Source organism: Anthonomus grandis, chromosome 4, assembly GCF_022605725.1.
Source record: "Anthonomus grandis grandis chromosome 4, icAntGran1.3, whole genome shotgun sequence".
NCBI classification, from domain to species: Eukaryota; Metazoa; Arthropoda; class Insecta; order Coleoptera; family Curculionidae; genus Anthonomus; species Anthonomus grandis.
The window spans coordinates 3010668-3024990 of record NC_065549.1 but is presented as its reverse complement, the minus strand read 5'-3'; the positions used below and the strand labels follow the sequence as shown (position 1 = coordinate 3024990).

At 31.3% G+C, this 14323-nt stretch overlaps 1 protein-coding gene across 2 annotated transcripts in view; it reads left to right on the top strand.

The window, feature by feature from the left end:
* The window catches only part of LOC126735495 (importin-7), a 30935-nt gene extending 17424 nt beyond the window's left edge, over positions 1-13511 (top strand). The window contains exons 11-19 of one of the 2 annotated variants that reach the window (XM_050439503.1): positions 1133-1246; positions 1308-1496; positions 3014-3133; positions 5623-5947; positions 6273-6368; positions 6422-6586; positions 6650-6793; positions 12971-13034; positions 13106-13511. In XM_050439503.1, coding sequence (XP_050295460.1) covers positions 1133-1246; positions 1308-1496; positions 3014-3133; positions 5623-5947; positions 6273-6368; positions 6422-6586; positions 6650-6793; positions 12971-13032 — 1215 coding nt within the window. In that variant the 3' untranslated portion in view covers positions 13033-13034; positions 13106-13511. Of the gene's footprint in view, positions 1-1132; positions 1247-1307; positions 1497-3013; positions 3134-5622; positions 5948-6272; positions 6369-6421; positions 6587-6649; positions 6794-12970 lie in introns of both variants that reach the window. The other variant, XM_050439502.1, reaches the window with a different exon arrangement.
* Positions 13512-14323: the final 812 nt, after the last annotated feature.

Here is a 14323-nt window from a genome sequence, read left to right as displayed (position 1 = left end):
GCACCAAAATTTTACAACTTAACACCAAATAAAATTAAAACTATAAGTAGGATTAAGATTTTTAATGAAAGGTGTAAGGACTTTAATGTAAATAATTATGAAACTTTTTCTAAATTTATGTCATAGGGTAGAAAAATAGGATTTAATTCCACAGTTAAATTAATAGGAAAATGAATAATATAAATAATTTCAGTGCACATACAGGTGTATCAACATCTAAGTGCCAATTAAACAACATTTTTGATAAAAAAACAATGTCTATGAAGAACTCAAATGTATTGTATAAATAATTAAATTTGAATAATATTTGATTTGATTTGATATCTTGCTAGTGCAAAAAATTAAAGGAAAATGCACAATATTTTAAAGAAAGTAATTTTAAGATTTCAAGACGTTATTGCAGTAGTAACATATATTCACGCATTAAGTAGAGCAATGTCGTTGTTTGAAAACCCACCTCAGTTAAACAGCATTATTCTTAATTAATATTCTTTATTAATTGGATAAATCCTAAGAATGATGAAGATCAGTTAAATATGAAGTTGAAAAAAATTTTACGTTTTCTTTGGATGATTTGATTAGACCCCTGTTTCAGTGTTTGTCAAAAAATGTACAAGATGTCAAGGAAAAAAAATTTGGAGAAATTGGAGAAACATTTTTTAGACAATTCTACAAAAGCTCATAACTCAAAAACCACTGATTATATAAATATACAACTTTATATACATCTTCTTGATTCTATTAAATTTAACTAGACACCTATTACAGGGTTTTCTAATAAATCCACAGAGTGTCGAAAAAAAAATGATTTTTGGAGAAACACTTTTTTAGGAAATTCGACAAATTGCTCATAACTCAAAAACCATTAAATATACAAATAAAAATTCGTATACACGTTGTTCAAACAATTTGGCTAGATACGTATTTCAGCGTTTTTCAAAATATGTACAGAGTGTCGAGAAAAAAAATGGAGGAAAAACATTTTTTTTCAAAAATTGTCCATGACGTATCCACGTTTGTCAAACAATCTAACTAGACCCCTATTCCAAAAAATGTCAAAAAATATGTACAGGGTGCAAAAAAGAACTAATTCTCGCTCATAACCCAACTAATCAATTTCCGCGCTTTCCAGGTACTTCAAAACGAAGTCCAAGACTTCTACGAAGAAATCCTCTCTCTAATCTACGACTTGACTAGCAAACAGATTTCTCCGGACATGTGGAAAGTGTTCGAACTGGTCTACCAGGTAAAACCATCAAAAAAAAAAAAAAAAAAAAAAAAGACACAACATAATTTTACCTCCTTAGGTATTTATGAAAAACGGGATAGACCACTTCACGGACATGATGCCCGCCCTTCACAACTACATCACCGTCGACACCGCCGCCTTTTTATCGGACGAAAAACGTCTTCTGGCCATTTACAATATGTGCAAAGAGGTGCTGACCAAAGATAACGGCGAAGACCCGGAGGCACACGCCGCCAAACTACTTGAGGTAACAATTATTTTTAATTATCCACCATTCGGTGTATAAATTGGTCCTAAATTTGGTCAAAGACAAATTATTGTAATAAATTTTATGAATCAGGCTGCTGTACTGTAAATATAAATGGAGATCAAGTAGATTTTGTTTCTGAAATTAAATACTTGGGAATAATTATTGATCCACAGTTGAACTTTTCATTGCACATAGATTATGTTTGTAAAAAATTCATTTTTGTCTCATATTTCAACTTGTTTGTCACTATGGTCTAAAAAGTTAGTATTTAAAACTATTATATTGCTTCATTTTAATGATTTATTTATTGAATTACAGTATCAACAGCCATAGAGGCCAATTACAGATACCACCTATAATATGTACTTACTACTCTAAAATGAAATCCAAATATAATATTAGCATATAAATGTACAATGTACATAATAAAAAGTTTAAAATATTTATATTATCACATATCAGGCCTGAGACTGAGAAGCAAAAAGTCTAATGTCAATAATTTCTGTAAAATGTCTTAAATCTGCAATAGCAATATCAAGGTCAGAGAGGCATAAATATTAAAATAATCACATATTCTATATATTGGTGAGTTCTTCTATATATTTGTTCTAGGTCAATCCAGATGAAAAATTTTTCTTTGTCTGGTATTACCAATGTTAATGAAGAATGGCATCATTGCCATAATTTGAGGAGCATCAATCTTATTTGTTAAAATTTCATAAATGTACACTAGGGACGTTTTAATGCGCCGATTTTCTAGGGATAATCTCTTAAATATTTTCAGAAGCAAATTATGGTTATAACCTTGCTCGGGATAATATCCAAATCTCTTAAAAAACATATATTTTAAAAATTTGCGGCGTACACGCTCTATGGTTTTAATCCAGACGTCATATTGTGGAGACCAAATTATGCTTCCATATTCTAACTTCGGTAAAACCATTCATTTTAATTATTGTTTAGCTTTACTTATGTCTTGTGCACAAGAAAATATAAATAGGCTTCAATTACAGCAAAATAAAGTTATGAGGATTACTTTGGACTGTGGTAAATATACACCAATTGATGAATCTATGCTTTCTACATTAAATTGGTTATCGGTAGGAAAAATATTGAAAAGGCAAATTTTTAAAATCGAACCTAATTATTTAGCGACGTTTTTGGAAAAAAGAGAAAATTTCTATCAATACAATATTTGGTCAAAGCAGAACTACATTTTTTAACATGTTAAAACCACTGCTTTACAAAAATCGCTGTTTTTTCTATGGAATTCGCCTGTTTAACAACCTACCAGTAAATATTAAAGCAACATAGCTGAATATGTTTAATAGAAAAGTTATTAATTTTTATTTATTTTAGTTATTTAATTTTTCAAATATTAAATCAATTATAATTTAATTTTAAGGTATTTATTATGTTACACACATGTATAATGAAATGTTTGTTATATGTACTAGCCAGGCGCTAAATAAAGGATATTATTATTATTGTTAAAATGTTGTATAATTTCCCAGGTGGTTTTACTGCAATGCAGAGGAAAAATCGATCAGGCGGCTCCCCAATTGGTTGAGTTAGCGGCCACCAGACTACTAAGAGAAGTAAAAACGTCCGAACTAAGAACCATGTGTTTACAGGTAAGTTATATAATATAAGTTTCCATATTACAGGGATTTAGTGACTTATATAGTTTAACGTCCTTAGTGTAAAATATTCCAATTAAATAAATAAATTAAAACATTAAATTACAAAAAAAAGGAAGAGAAAGCATGCAATTCAATCCCGAAATACATATCTACTTCTGTTTAAAAAATGTCCAGTGATAAAATAAGCAAACATTCATAAACATACCAATAACTGCCGGAATGTTATTAGCGAGATTCTTAAAGATAGTAGTTTTCTGTTTTATTGTGTAATAAGAATTGTGTCCCTAAATTGATGGTTTAATGTCATGTTTATAGATGTACAGTAACTGATTATATTGGGCATTAAGGTTTTGGGTGTCTGCTCTACAATTTACTGTGTCTTTAATATGAATAAATATTTCATAGAAAATGTATCGGAAACTGATTTTTTAAACAGAAATAGGTATGTACACAATCTTTTACCGTATATATTCGGGACTGATTTATATGCTTTTTTCTCCTTTTTTTTGTAAATTATAATCTTTATAATTTGATGTAAACATATGAAAATAAGACTGTCTGTTTTGCAACGTTTTAATTAATTTATTTGTTTATTTAATTGAAAACTGTAACGTGTCCATTTCCAGCCCTGAAGATGGCCTAAATAAAAGCCGACAAACCTCGACTACTAAAAGATTAGGTTTATTTGAGTCCTTTTTTCTATTTAAGTCCTCAACCTGCGACACTTTCTTTCCAAGTGACTCTTATAATAATAATAATAATAATAGACAGTTTATATTTCCTCATAAGATATTACATATGCTCACTCATAGATATAAATAAGTTTACAATATAAATACAAAGAAAAAGAAATCCATCAGTGTATATTAATTCAACATGTAAATGTAAAGAGGAAATAAAGGTCATGTTTCAGCTACCCTCAGAAGAAGGAGCTGTTAAGACCTTGAATATTACACTTATAATTTTAAAAAAAATATCGCGAACCGCATTATAAACTGTACGAGTAGCATGCATACCCTACATCCATAACTAACCGAAAAGAAAAGAAATCTAAATTATCCTAGCTTACTTATTATTTACTAATAGGAGGCAGGAAAGGAGGAACGAGGGGTACAGGTATATTAACTATATTTCTGTTGTAGACTCTTATAGTAGAGAAAAATATACATATAAAAATTTATATTTCCAAACGCGCGCCAGATCCAAACACGGAATCCCGACACAAAAGAGCAAAACCAGGGCGACTGATTTACCAGAGATGTCAGTATTAAAAAGAAATAACATAAATTATTTTAATGCATTAAATATTATTTTGTTTAGATGAAAGAACCATTTTTATTGATTTTTTAAAAGCCGATGTAGATTTAGATTTTTTTATTATATTTCTGAATTGTCCATTAATGATTATGTAATTAAACTAGCTGGTTTCAATGACAGTTCTTTAGTTCAGTTCATTAAATAAAATGTTTGACATAATTCTCTACTACCATTGTGCTCGCTTAAGTAACATAACATTAGTTAATTGAATAATGATATCGCTGGTTGAAAAGCTAAAAAGATTTTCAATTAATTTTAACTTTCTTTATTTTGTCTTATAAATTTAAATTTAGAGATTTCCTAAGTAAGGTGAACTGGGAAAATGTATTAAAGATAGTGTGTACTAATCTAGTTTATGTAAGCAAGTGTAAGCAGTGATAACTTCTATGATATGACTCTTCTTTGTTAATACCAGCTAAAACTTCAATATGTCTATTCCAAAGAGTTAATTCACTAAGAACTCTCATATTTTTTTAAGTATTAAGACTTTAAAGCATCTCCCAATTTATATAATGCTATTATTTAAAATAGTTTTACCTAACTATTTAGCCACGTTCTTGGAAAAAAGAGACAATTTCTATCAATACAATATTCGGTCAAAGCAGAACTACAATATTCAACAAGTTAAAACCACTGCTTTACAAAAATCACCGTTTTTTGATGGAATTCGTCTGTAACAACGTACCAGTAAATATTAAAGAAGCAACATCACTGAATATGTTTAATAGGAAAGTTTTTAATTTTTTAAAGGATCAATTTTATTTTAACATGTATAATGAAATGTTTGTTATAATATGTACTAGCCAGGTGCTAAATAAAGGATATTATTATTATTATAGTCTTACAAAATATTTCGATCATGACTGGATATAAACTATGCGTGCAAGCTTTTGATCCTGGTTTGTTCTTTTGATGATAACTTACTGTGATAATTTTATTATAGATTTATGATGTTTTCCTTGTTTATGGAAATGATTGCATTTTGCTAGTTTGCAAATTTTCTCCTTTTGGATTTCGGTACTTTTTAATCGCTCTTTAAATGCTGAATCTAGTAAAAAAACTTTGTCCACAAATACTTTGTATTTGATGATAATGAAGCACGTTTTGAATTTATGTGATTTTTTTTGGCAGAAACACTAGTTACATTTTCATAACATTTTCAGGTCCTTATCGCGGCGCTATACTACGACCCCCAACTCCTCTTCGGGGTGCTACAGAAAATGCCCGACTTCACCAATCATTTTATCAAACAGTGGCTGCACGACACCGACTGTTTCCTGGGCATTCACGATCGGAAATTGTGCGTTTTGGGGCTGTGCACCCTGATCGGTTTGGGACAAAAACCGCCCGTTTTAATCGAAATGGCCCCGAAAATTGTGCCCTCGTTGATTCTGCTGTTCGACGGACTGAAGAGGGCGTACGCGGCCAAAGCGCAGGCGGAAGCGGAGGAGGAGGAGAGCGACAGTGAGGACGCGGATCTTGGAGAGGGTAACTGTCTGTTTTTTTTTTCATATTTGTTATTATAAAGGAAGTAATGGCATGATATTGGAAATTTTACTCCTCATTCCTACATCATCGTTTCATTTATTTCATAGTGTTTGGATCGCCTGCAAATAGTGTTTTTCTCCTTTAATTTGTCAAATTAAACCTGAAAAACATCACTTCATTTCCATACTCTTCTACTGAGATAGGGATATATAAATGAGAATTCGAATTTTTGTTGCTTTTTGAAACGCATGAGTGTTTCCGTACTTAAAAATGAAATATACCGGACCTGTATATGAGTAAACTAATGAACATTTTTCGTTAAAAGATGTCCTTAGCTCGGACGAGGACGAACTGGACGACGAGGGTCAAGACTACCTCGAAACTTTAGGCAAAAAAGCGTTAGCGGCCGGAGAAGCTGCCGGTAAGTTGGATCAACACGCTGGATCAACCCGATTACTTATTAAATTATTAAAGGTATGCAAGTGACGGCGACAATAAACGATCTCGAGGACGGATCCGATGACGAGGACTCTGATTACGAGCCGAATGAAGAAACCGTATTGGAAACTTACGGTACGCCGATTGACGAGGAGGATTGCGACGTCGACGAGTATTTGGCCTTTAAACAAGTGATGACCAGTAGGTGTTTTTTGTATTGGAATAATCAGGGCATTTGCATGTATTAATTTCTTATATTTAAAGGTATACAAACTAGGGAGCCCGAATGGTACGCCGCCCTGACGGCGAATTTAACGGAGCAACAGTTGAAAACTTTAAACGAGGTGGTGGTGTTGGCGGAACAGAGGGCCGCCGCCAGGGAAAGTAAAAGGATCGAGCAACAAGGAGGTGAGGGTTTGGTTTTTGCTTGTTAATTTTTTTTTAATTATTTATTTAGTACTAAAGAGCATTTGTTGAGAGTAAAAGGTGCAAAATTTTACGGGGTGGCTAAAAATGTAAGACATCTTTTTTTTTTATTTAATATCTTAATGCCTTTGTAGATTTAATATTATGGTCGAAATGAAAACCAAGAAATAAAGGCCAGGCAATTAATTTGGAGTCGCACCAAAAAGAAATATCAACTTTTAATATTTCAGCAGCCTCTTTAAGAGATCATGTTGCATAAACACTAACAGGAACCGATATTATATTTTTGTGGAGTACGGGTTTAGTAAATTGAGTTTAGATATTCATTAGTTAAAAAGTCTTGAAAGTGGTTGGTTGATTCGTGTACCTATTATTTTGTGAAAAACTTTGTGTTTTCCTAAAATCCATTAATTGGATGAGTGTTTCTCACAGAGTATACCTTAATGCTTTATTGTATCACTTGTTACGTTTATTTACTGGTTTTATTAATTTATTTATTGGAAATCTGCTTTGAACAATTTTTAACAAATTTATTGGGTCCTAACTTGTAATGAACTTTTAAAGCACAGAGAAGTAAAACAAACGTTTATTTACAATTAAAAAAATCTAGTATAATTTTTTGTGAATTTAATTGAAGACAATTGATCTGTTATTTGGGTACTGTCCCATGTCGATCCCTTCAGTGTTTAGGAATTATTTGCGACGAGGTCATACCCTTGATACCTATTCTAAATAAATACTGCCAGTCAACGGAGTAACACTTTGCGCGTATATCCCTTAGTCTCATTGACAACGACTCGATGCTAGCTTAGTTTGTGAGATTAAAAGGTTGCCAACTACAGCGTCTAACAAGCAAACATCTTGTTCTCCAAAATAACAACTTTATTTATATAATAGTATCATAAAGTAACGTATTGTTGATGTTGTTATGTTTTGTGCAGATTTGTTTTGTTTTATTATTACATTTCTAAATGTTTAATTAGTTTAATTGATGTTTTTTAAATGGACCGAATAAAGAATTAAACTACTGATATTTTACCCGATTCCTATGTTATTAACCTTCTGGCGTTTCGGTTATACTCTTAGTTATACTCTCTTAGGTTACTTTTCTCTCAATGCGGATGTAAATCAAAGTGTCACTCACCTGGAGTGATCTTTTTATTTATCTACTAGTTTTAATTTGTTTATTGTTGACAAGTGTGTTACATTAATTTAACTATCAAAATTTAAATATAAAATAAACATGTTGTTTAACATACTTTAAACATCTTAAAAAATAATAAAATATTCTCCATTTATTTATTTATGACTGACCCTTGAACAGTCATTAAACGGATATCAGGTAAACGGAATCAGATTTTTCAACATGAAGTCGAGCATTGTCACGTTAAAATATAACTTTATACTGTCGTACTGGAGAGGTTTTTTCCGTTAATACTCTGTTCAATTCGATCATCTGTTGATGGTATCGTTTATCAGGTTTTCCTTCCTTACCATTCTACCAAATACGGTCCGTATTTGGAAGGAACCCATTAACGTGTAGACGTTTGGAAATAGCCTTCTAAAGCTATTTCCTAGCTTTTTAAGCGTCAAAATAATCATTTTAAGTTTTAAAGGTTAAGTGGGATAAGGAGTCAATTAAAATCCAAGGTCTTCAAATCTTTTTTTCTTCTTTTAATGCCAACGTTTAGGAAAATATATTAGGTCTTCTTGAGGGCGCTATGAAATTAAAAAAAAAACATATAGTATATAAAAAACTTTATGGTATATAGTGGTCAAAAACAATATTAAAATACATTAAAACTAAACTCCTATATTATTCAACGACTATTTTAAATATATCTTTGAAACACAGAAATGAAAATCAACAATAAAATTTGAGAATTATAATGCAAAATTAAACATTCAAATGTACTTTTTACAGTCCTGACGAAAAGCTTTAAAGTTTTTCTTTGAAATATATTTCAATTTCAAATATGTGGATATTTAAGGTATTTTTAATGCATTGGTATTTATCTTTTTTTTTAGGCAGTTGGAGAAGTAAAAAAAAAGTAATTTTCTTATTACTTATCGCAGCCATTGTGGCGTTAACTTTACAGTGTTACTATTTTGCCAAGAGTTTGCAGAGGGTAGCTCAGAATTATTGGAGGCTTGGGATTGTTCGATAAATGAGAGAAAACTAAGAAAAAGACTTGGTATATAGGTTTCAATTAACAATTAAATGACCCTGGATAAAGTAGATTTAAAGAGGCAAAAAAAAATATCTTAACAATACAACCAAATTATATTTACATCAAAGATATGTACACACCTCATGTTCTAATCAGTTAAACGTTAATAATTTATTATGAATTAAAATATGAATAATGTTGATATGATTAAAATAAGTTTGACAAAAGTAAGATTTAAATTATGATTTATCTACTAGGTAGATTTCAGCACTTGAAAAATAAATTGCAATAATTAAAATTTTTAGTATATATTTGTATTATGCCGGGGAAAGTTCATGAACCTTTTTACCTAAGGCATATCAGCCTTAACCGAGTTATATCTACTTAACTACCAAAAAGGGTACTGAAAAATACTGAACAAAAAATAACTAAAATTATAGATAAGAAATTGACGTATTAAATTATGATATTGATTAAATATTTGTAGCAATAAATTGAAATTAAAGATATATTAATAAAAATTTAAATATGTGAGACAAATCTATAGTTAATAATATTTAAATAAATGGAATAAACTGGCCTGTATATTCCTCGAAGAAATGAACGGCTGGCCTTCAAAATCGAGGCTGTAAATATATGCCATTTGTAGCTCAGCTATCTGGCCTGGGGATCGCTAATACTAGCTCTAACTCTGGCTCCAGCTCCACCGCTTTCAGCAATTTTTTCGAGGAAATCAAAAGCCTGCAGCCATCAACAATTGAAGAAGAACAAAGAGGAAAACGGAAATGTAAAACCCTAAAACAACGGTTGCCATGGTATTCACTGTCGATAAAAATGAATGGCGTTCAAAATGTGACACACTCACCTTGCTAAGTTTCATTATCTTTCCATCAAAATCTTGGGCATCCTGCACCAGAATTATGAAATAAACAGTTCCCTAAAGGAACAAGATTAAGGACTATAAATTATAAACCATATTGGCCACTTCCTGCTTCACAAATTTCGGAAATAAAAAACTGGCCTTTTACGTGTGCTTCTACCTGGGAACAAGTCCTCGAAAAATGGATGCAGTACCAACTAAATAAGTAACGACCCCACCTCTCGCCTGAGCTGTCAATGTCAATCCAATCAGAGAAAACATTAATTAAGACCAACCAGAAGAGTGACGGACCGTCAACAGAAAGCATGAATAATTAAACCAGGAGAGTGATGCGTTACAGTAGTAATGTGTCATTGACAGTGTGAATTTAAAGAAATATAAATAAAAGAAGTTGACTGAAATTATTAATATAATTATTGAAATTAATGAAATATCAATGGAGCGTTAGTGAAAATAAGGAGTAGAAAAATAAAACGCTACAACATTTTTCAATTTTTTTTTACTGACTGTAAAACGCTTTCGTCTTTAAAGCTTTTCATTAGACTGTAAAAAGTGGAGCATATCTGTTTTTGAGAAGTATTTAAATTTAATTTGTGGGTTTTATTAGATTAACGAGATTTGCGTAAGATGTCCTTAAGTATCTTGTTTTTTTGTTGGCATCGTTTTCATGTTGTAATCTTTTCTTCATAGCTGTTTTGGATATCAATGATCTTAACCTCCTCAAAATTAAATTGGTATATTTCTGGGTCACCAATTCACCATGTTCTGCCAGAGCTGGTTTGTTTTTTGGCCTTATTAGGATTTCCTAGTTATCCTAGTTTTTAATTAACGACCTGTTTGACCTATATTGACGCCTTGACAGTCAGAGCATGGGATTTTGTAAACACCACTTGACTTTGAAAGACGTTTTTTGTTTGTATAGTTGTTTTACTGTATTTTCACAAATTTTTGACGTATTGAATTTAAAATCTTTTTTGGTGTTCGGTAGAGGTTAAGTTGGTATGGGTGCCTGGTTCTTGCTTTACAATTTTATTGATTAGTTTTACAGGATTGCTATTTTTTAGAAGTAAGTAATTTTCGTTGTGAAAATAAGAGTGTGATAGTTTTAAAGCTCTGTGTTTCAAGTTGTTAATTATATTGATTTTATGCTGAAAGGGATGCATTTGCTTATAACTGAGTAATCTTTCAAAACACGTTGGTTTATGGTACCAGTCAGTTTTCATAAAGTCATTTTCTGTTCTTATAAGTAGAACATCTAGAAATGAAACTATGTTGTTCTTTTCAACTTCAGCGGTAAACTGTAATTTATCATGGAAACTTTTGAATGTGTTTATAACTGTTCGAACCTTGTTTTTATTGGAACACAAGTAATAATGTCGTGCGCATATCTTTTTAAAAAAGGGAACATCAGAATTAAGATTTGATAAACGTTTCTTTTGTAGTTCTGACATGATTATATTTGCACATATTGGTGGCAAACAGTTTCCAATACCTAGACTGAAAATTTGTTCCATCTTCCATCAAAATTAAAATAATTGTTATCAAATGTGATATTTAGAGGTTGAAAAAATTGTTCTCTTGATAGATTACAATGTGGTTGAATGTCTGATCATTTTTTCTGAGGTCAGTTGGAACATTGATAAATGAAGAAATTAGTATATAGTTTTGGGAAAAAATAACATTCTGATTTTCTGCAATTTTTTCTAATTACACTTGTCAAATTAAACTTCGACTTGTCAAGGAATCTGAAACTGACAAGGACCTCAAAGAGAGTAAAAATTGAGTCCCAGGGCCCTGGAAAGGACTTCAAATGCTTGGAATAAAGGAAAAGTTGACTCTAAAAGCCTAAAAAAAAGGAAAAATTATGTAAAACACCTGAAAGAAAGGTATTACGAAAAAAAAATATTTTGAGATTATTTATTAGGTCGTATTCATGCAAGGCATCGCATTGAGTAGCGGTAACTGACTGGCCTTATTAATAAAAATCTTCTTAGTGAATTGTTTAAGTAATCCGTAGCTCTATGAAGATTTTTCAACGTCTACCGATCAAAGAGTATTGTTGCAAAACGCCTTTAAGTATCTGTCGGGGGCTCTAATTCCTTTCCCAACATAATAGATAGAGGTTTTAATAATTATATGTATTTCCAAAGGGACTAATTCTGTTTTTATTTTAATTTATCCGGTGATTAAAAGGATGGGGAAGAAATCACAACACACAATTTGTTCTGATAAATTCAACCCGTTTAATGAAATAATAATATCCGAAAAAACACAGCTCTTACTTCGGCGGACACTCGGGCAAATACTTCTTAAACTAAACAAATTCTTAAAGTTTACATCCAAAAACGTTTTAGGTCACTACTTATTTAATTTAGTGAAATAGGGCTTTAGAGATCGATAGGGAGTTATTTTACTTAAAGAGAGATTTTTAGAGAGAGATTCTTTCACAAAAAGGGGAGATTTAAAGGCATACTTGTGCCAATTTAGCGGGTGAACGATGAGAGCGCGCGTGACTTCTTGCCCCTTCCTGCCCGAATTGACGAGACAGACCCAATCTTATTTTCGGTGTTTTTTTCCAAGACTTGCCGATCAAGTGGTGGAGCGGCCTCGAGACCGACCAATAGGACTAAACGTATGTCGTTTGTGAAGAGCCGCGGGGCCATAAATATTCAATTCTAAGTATTATAATTTAGAGGAAACGAGTAGTAATTTGTACAGGGTGAGAGAATTTGAACAGTATCAGTTTATACAGTACATCGGATTTTTCAGAATATTCCTATAATATATCAGCAATTGTATAGATATTATATAAGATCTGTTGGGTAAAGTGCAATAAGTAAGCAGGTCCCAACTATTAAATATTAATAATTTATTTATATTTAATATTTAAGCATTTTAAAATGGTACTTTGAAACTCGCTGTATATAAAGCTTTCTAGTCCAGGTGGTTGTTCTGTCTGATTTATTAATCAAAAATCGAGATCTATTCGAATTGGCCGATGACGTTTCGCCAAAACGTGGTCCCTAAACCTGACATAACAACCCCGTGGACCCTGTATTTTATGGTTTAAATTTGTTTTACAACAATTTGTTTTTTAATATATTTTAGGTTACATGTTTACCCAACAAGCAGTACCGACCAGTTTCAAATTTGGCGATGGAAAATCGTGAAAGTGAGTGCCTCAATGGGCAGAATAAAAAAGTGGACATTTTTTAAAAAATAAATAAATAATTCTTTTTTAAGGCATATACACAAAAAAACAATCTCGCGCCGCCGCATTTTTTCATAACTTAATCCAGCAGCAGCAGCATAATGTCGTCGTGTATATTAAGTGTGTTACACTACTGTTATCATATTAATAATTTTTAATGTGACTGAATGTTAATAAAATTGACTCTCAAATGATTATAAAAAAAAACATATTTATTGGTGGTTTTTTTCGGTATTTAATCGTTCAGTGTCGCTGTACCGGGTCTCCGTTGAATTATTGAAATTCCTTTTTTGCTTATTATTTTCTTTGGCAGACGGGTGTGTCGTGTCGCAATTTAGGATAACCAATTGAATATACTTGTTATTTTTGTATACAAAATGCTCCGTTAGGGTACTTTAAATTATTGTTTTATTGCATTTAATAAAATATTTTGCTTCACTTTTTGAGTTTGTTGTTTCTTTTTTGGTATAGGCACAAGGACTAATACAGAAATGTAAGTGTAAGACCAACACCTCTCTGGTAGTTATGTGATTGACGTTTAACAAAACTGTCAATGTCAAAATCAGCTGATTATTATTTGTGTCCTTGATAATTTTATTTTCAATGTCACAAAAATAATTTTAAATTATAATTTTTCCCATCACAAACACACGAACTAAGACAAGACCTTAAGTCTTGTCAACAGACAAGTTGATACTTTTTGGCCTTCTACATCTACCTTAACGAATATGTGAGGTTATAAGATTTTATGTTCGTCTACGTTTAACGTGAATTAAATTATTTATCACAGGCTCCTAGACTAGTCAATAGAAATATTTAGGTGCCGATATTTTGAATACCTATACTATTGTTTTGTATGCATAAGACATAATATGTCACTATGTTCACTTGTAAGTCTGCTCTTTGTGGCTTAAATTCGATATAAATTAAAATTGAATGTTCCTTGTCATTAGCCAACGGACTAATATAAATAAATCCATTCTATCCCGTGAACACGTAGAGACAGCTTTACGTATGTGTCTATTAATTTACTCTTCGCATAAAATTTAACATAAATGAAAATTGATTTGTTTTTTATCGTTAGCCCACGTACTAAGACAAATATATTAGTCACGTTTTCTTGACAACACGCTATATCCAGCAAAGTTGTAAAAATATATTTATTTCTATATATGACCTATGCCACAACTGTCAATTTCAAAATTTATTTTACTCTTAATCTCTACAAGAATTCAATAAAAATCAAAATA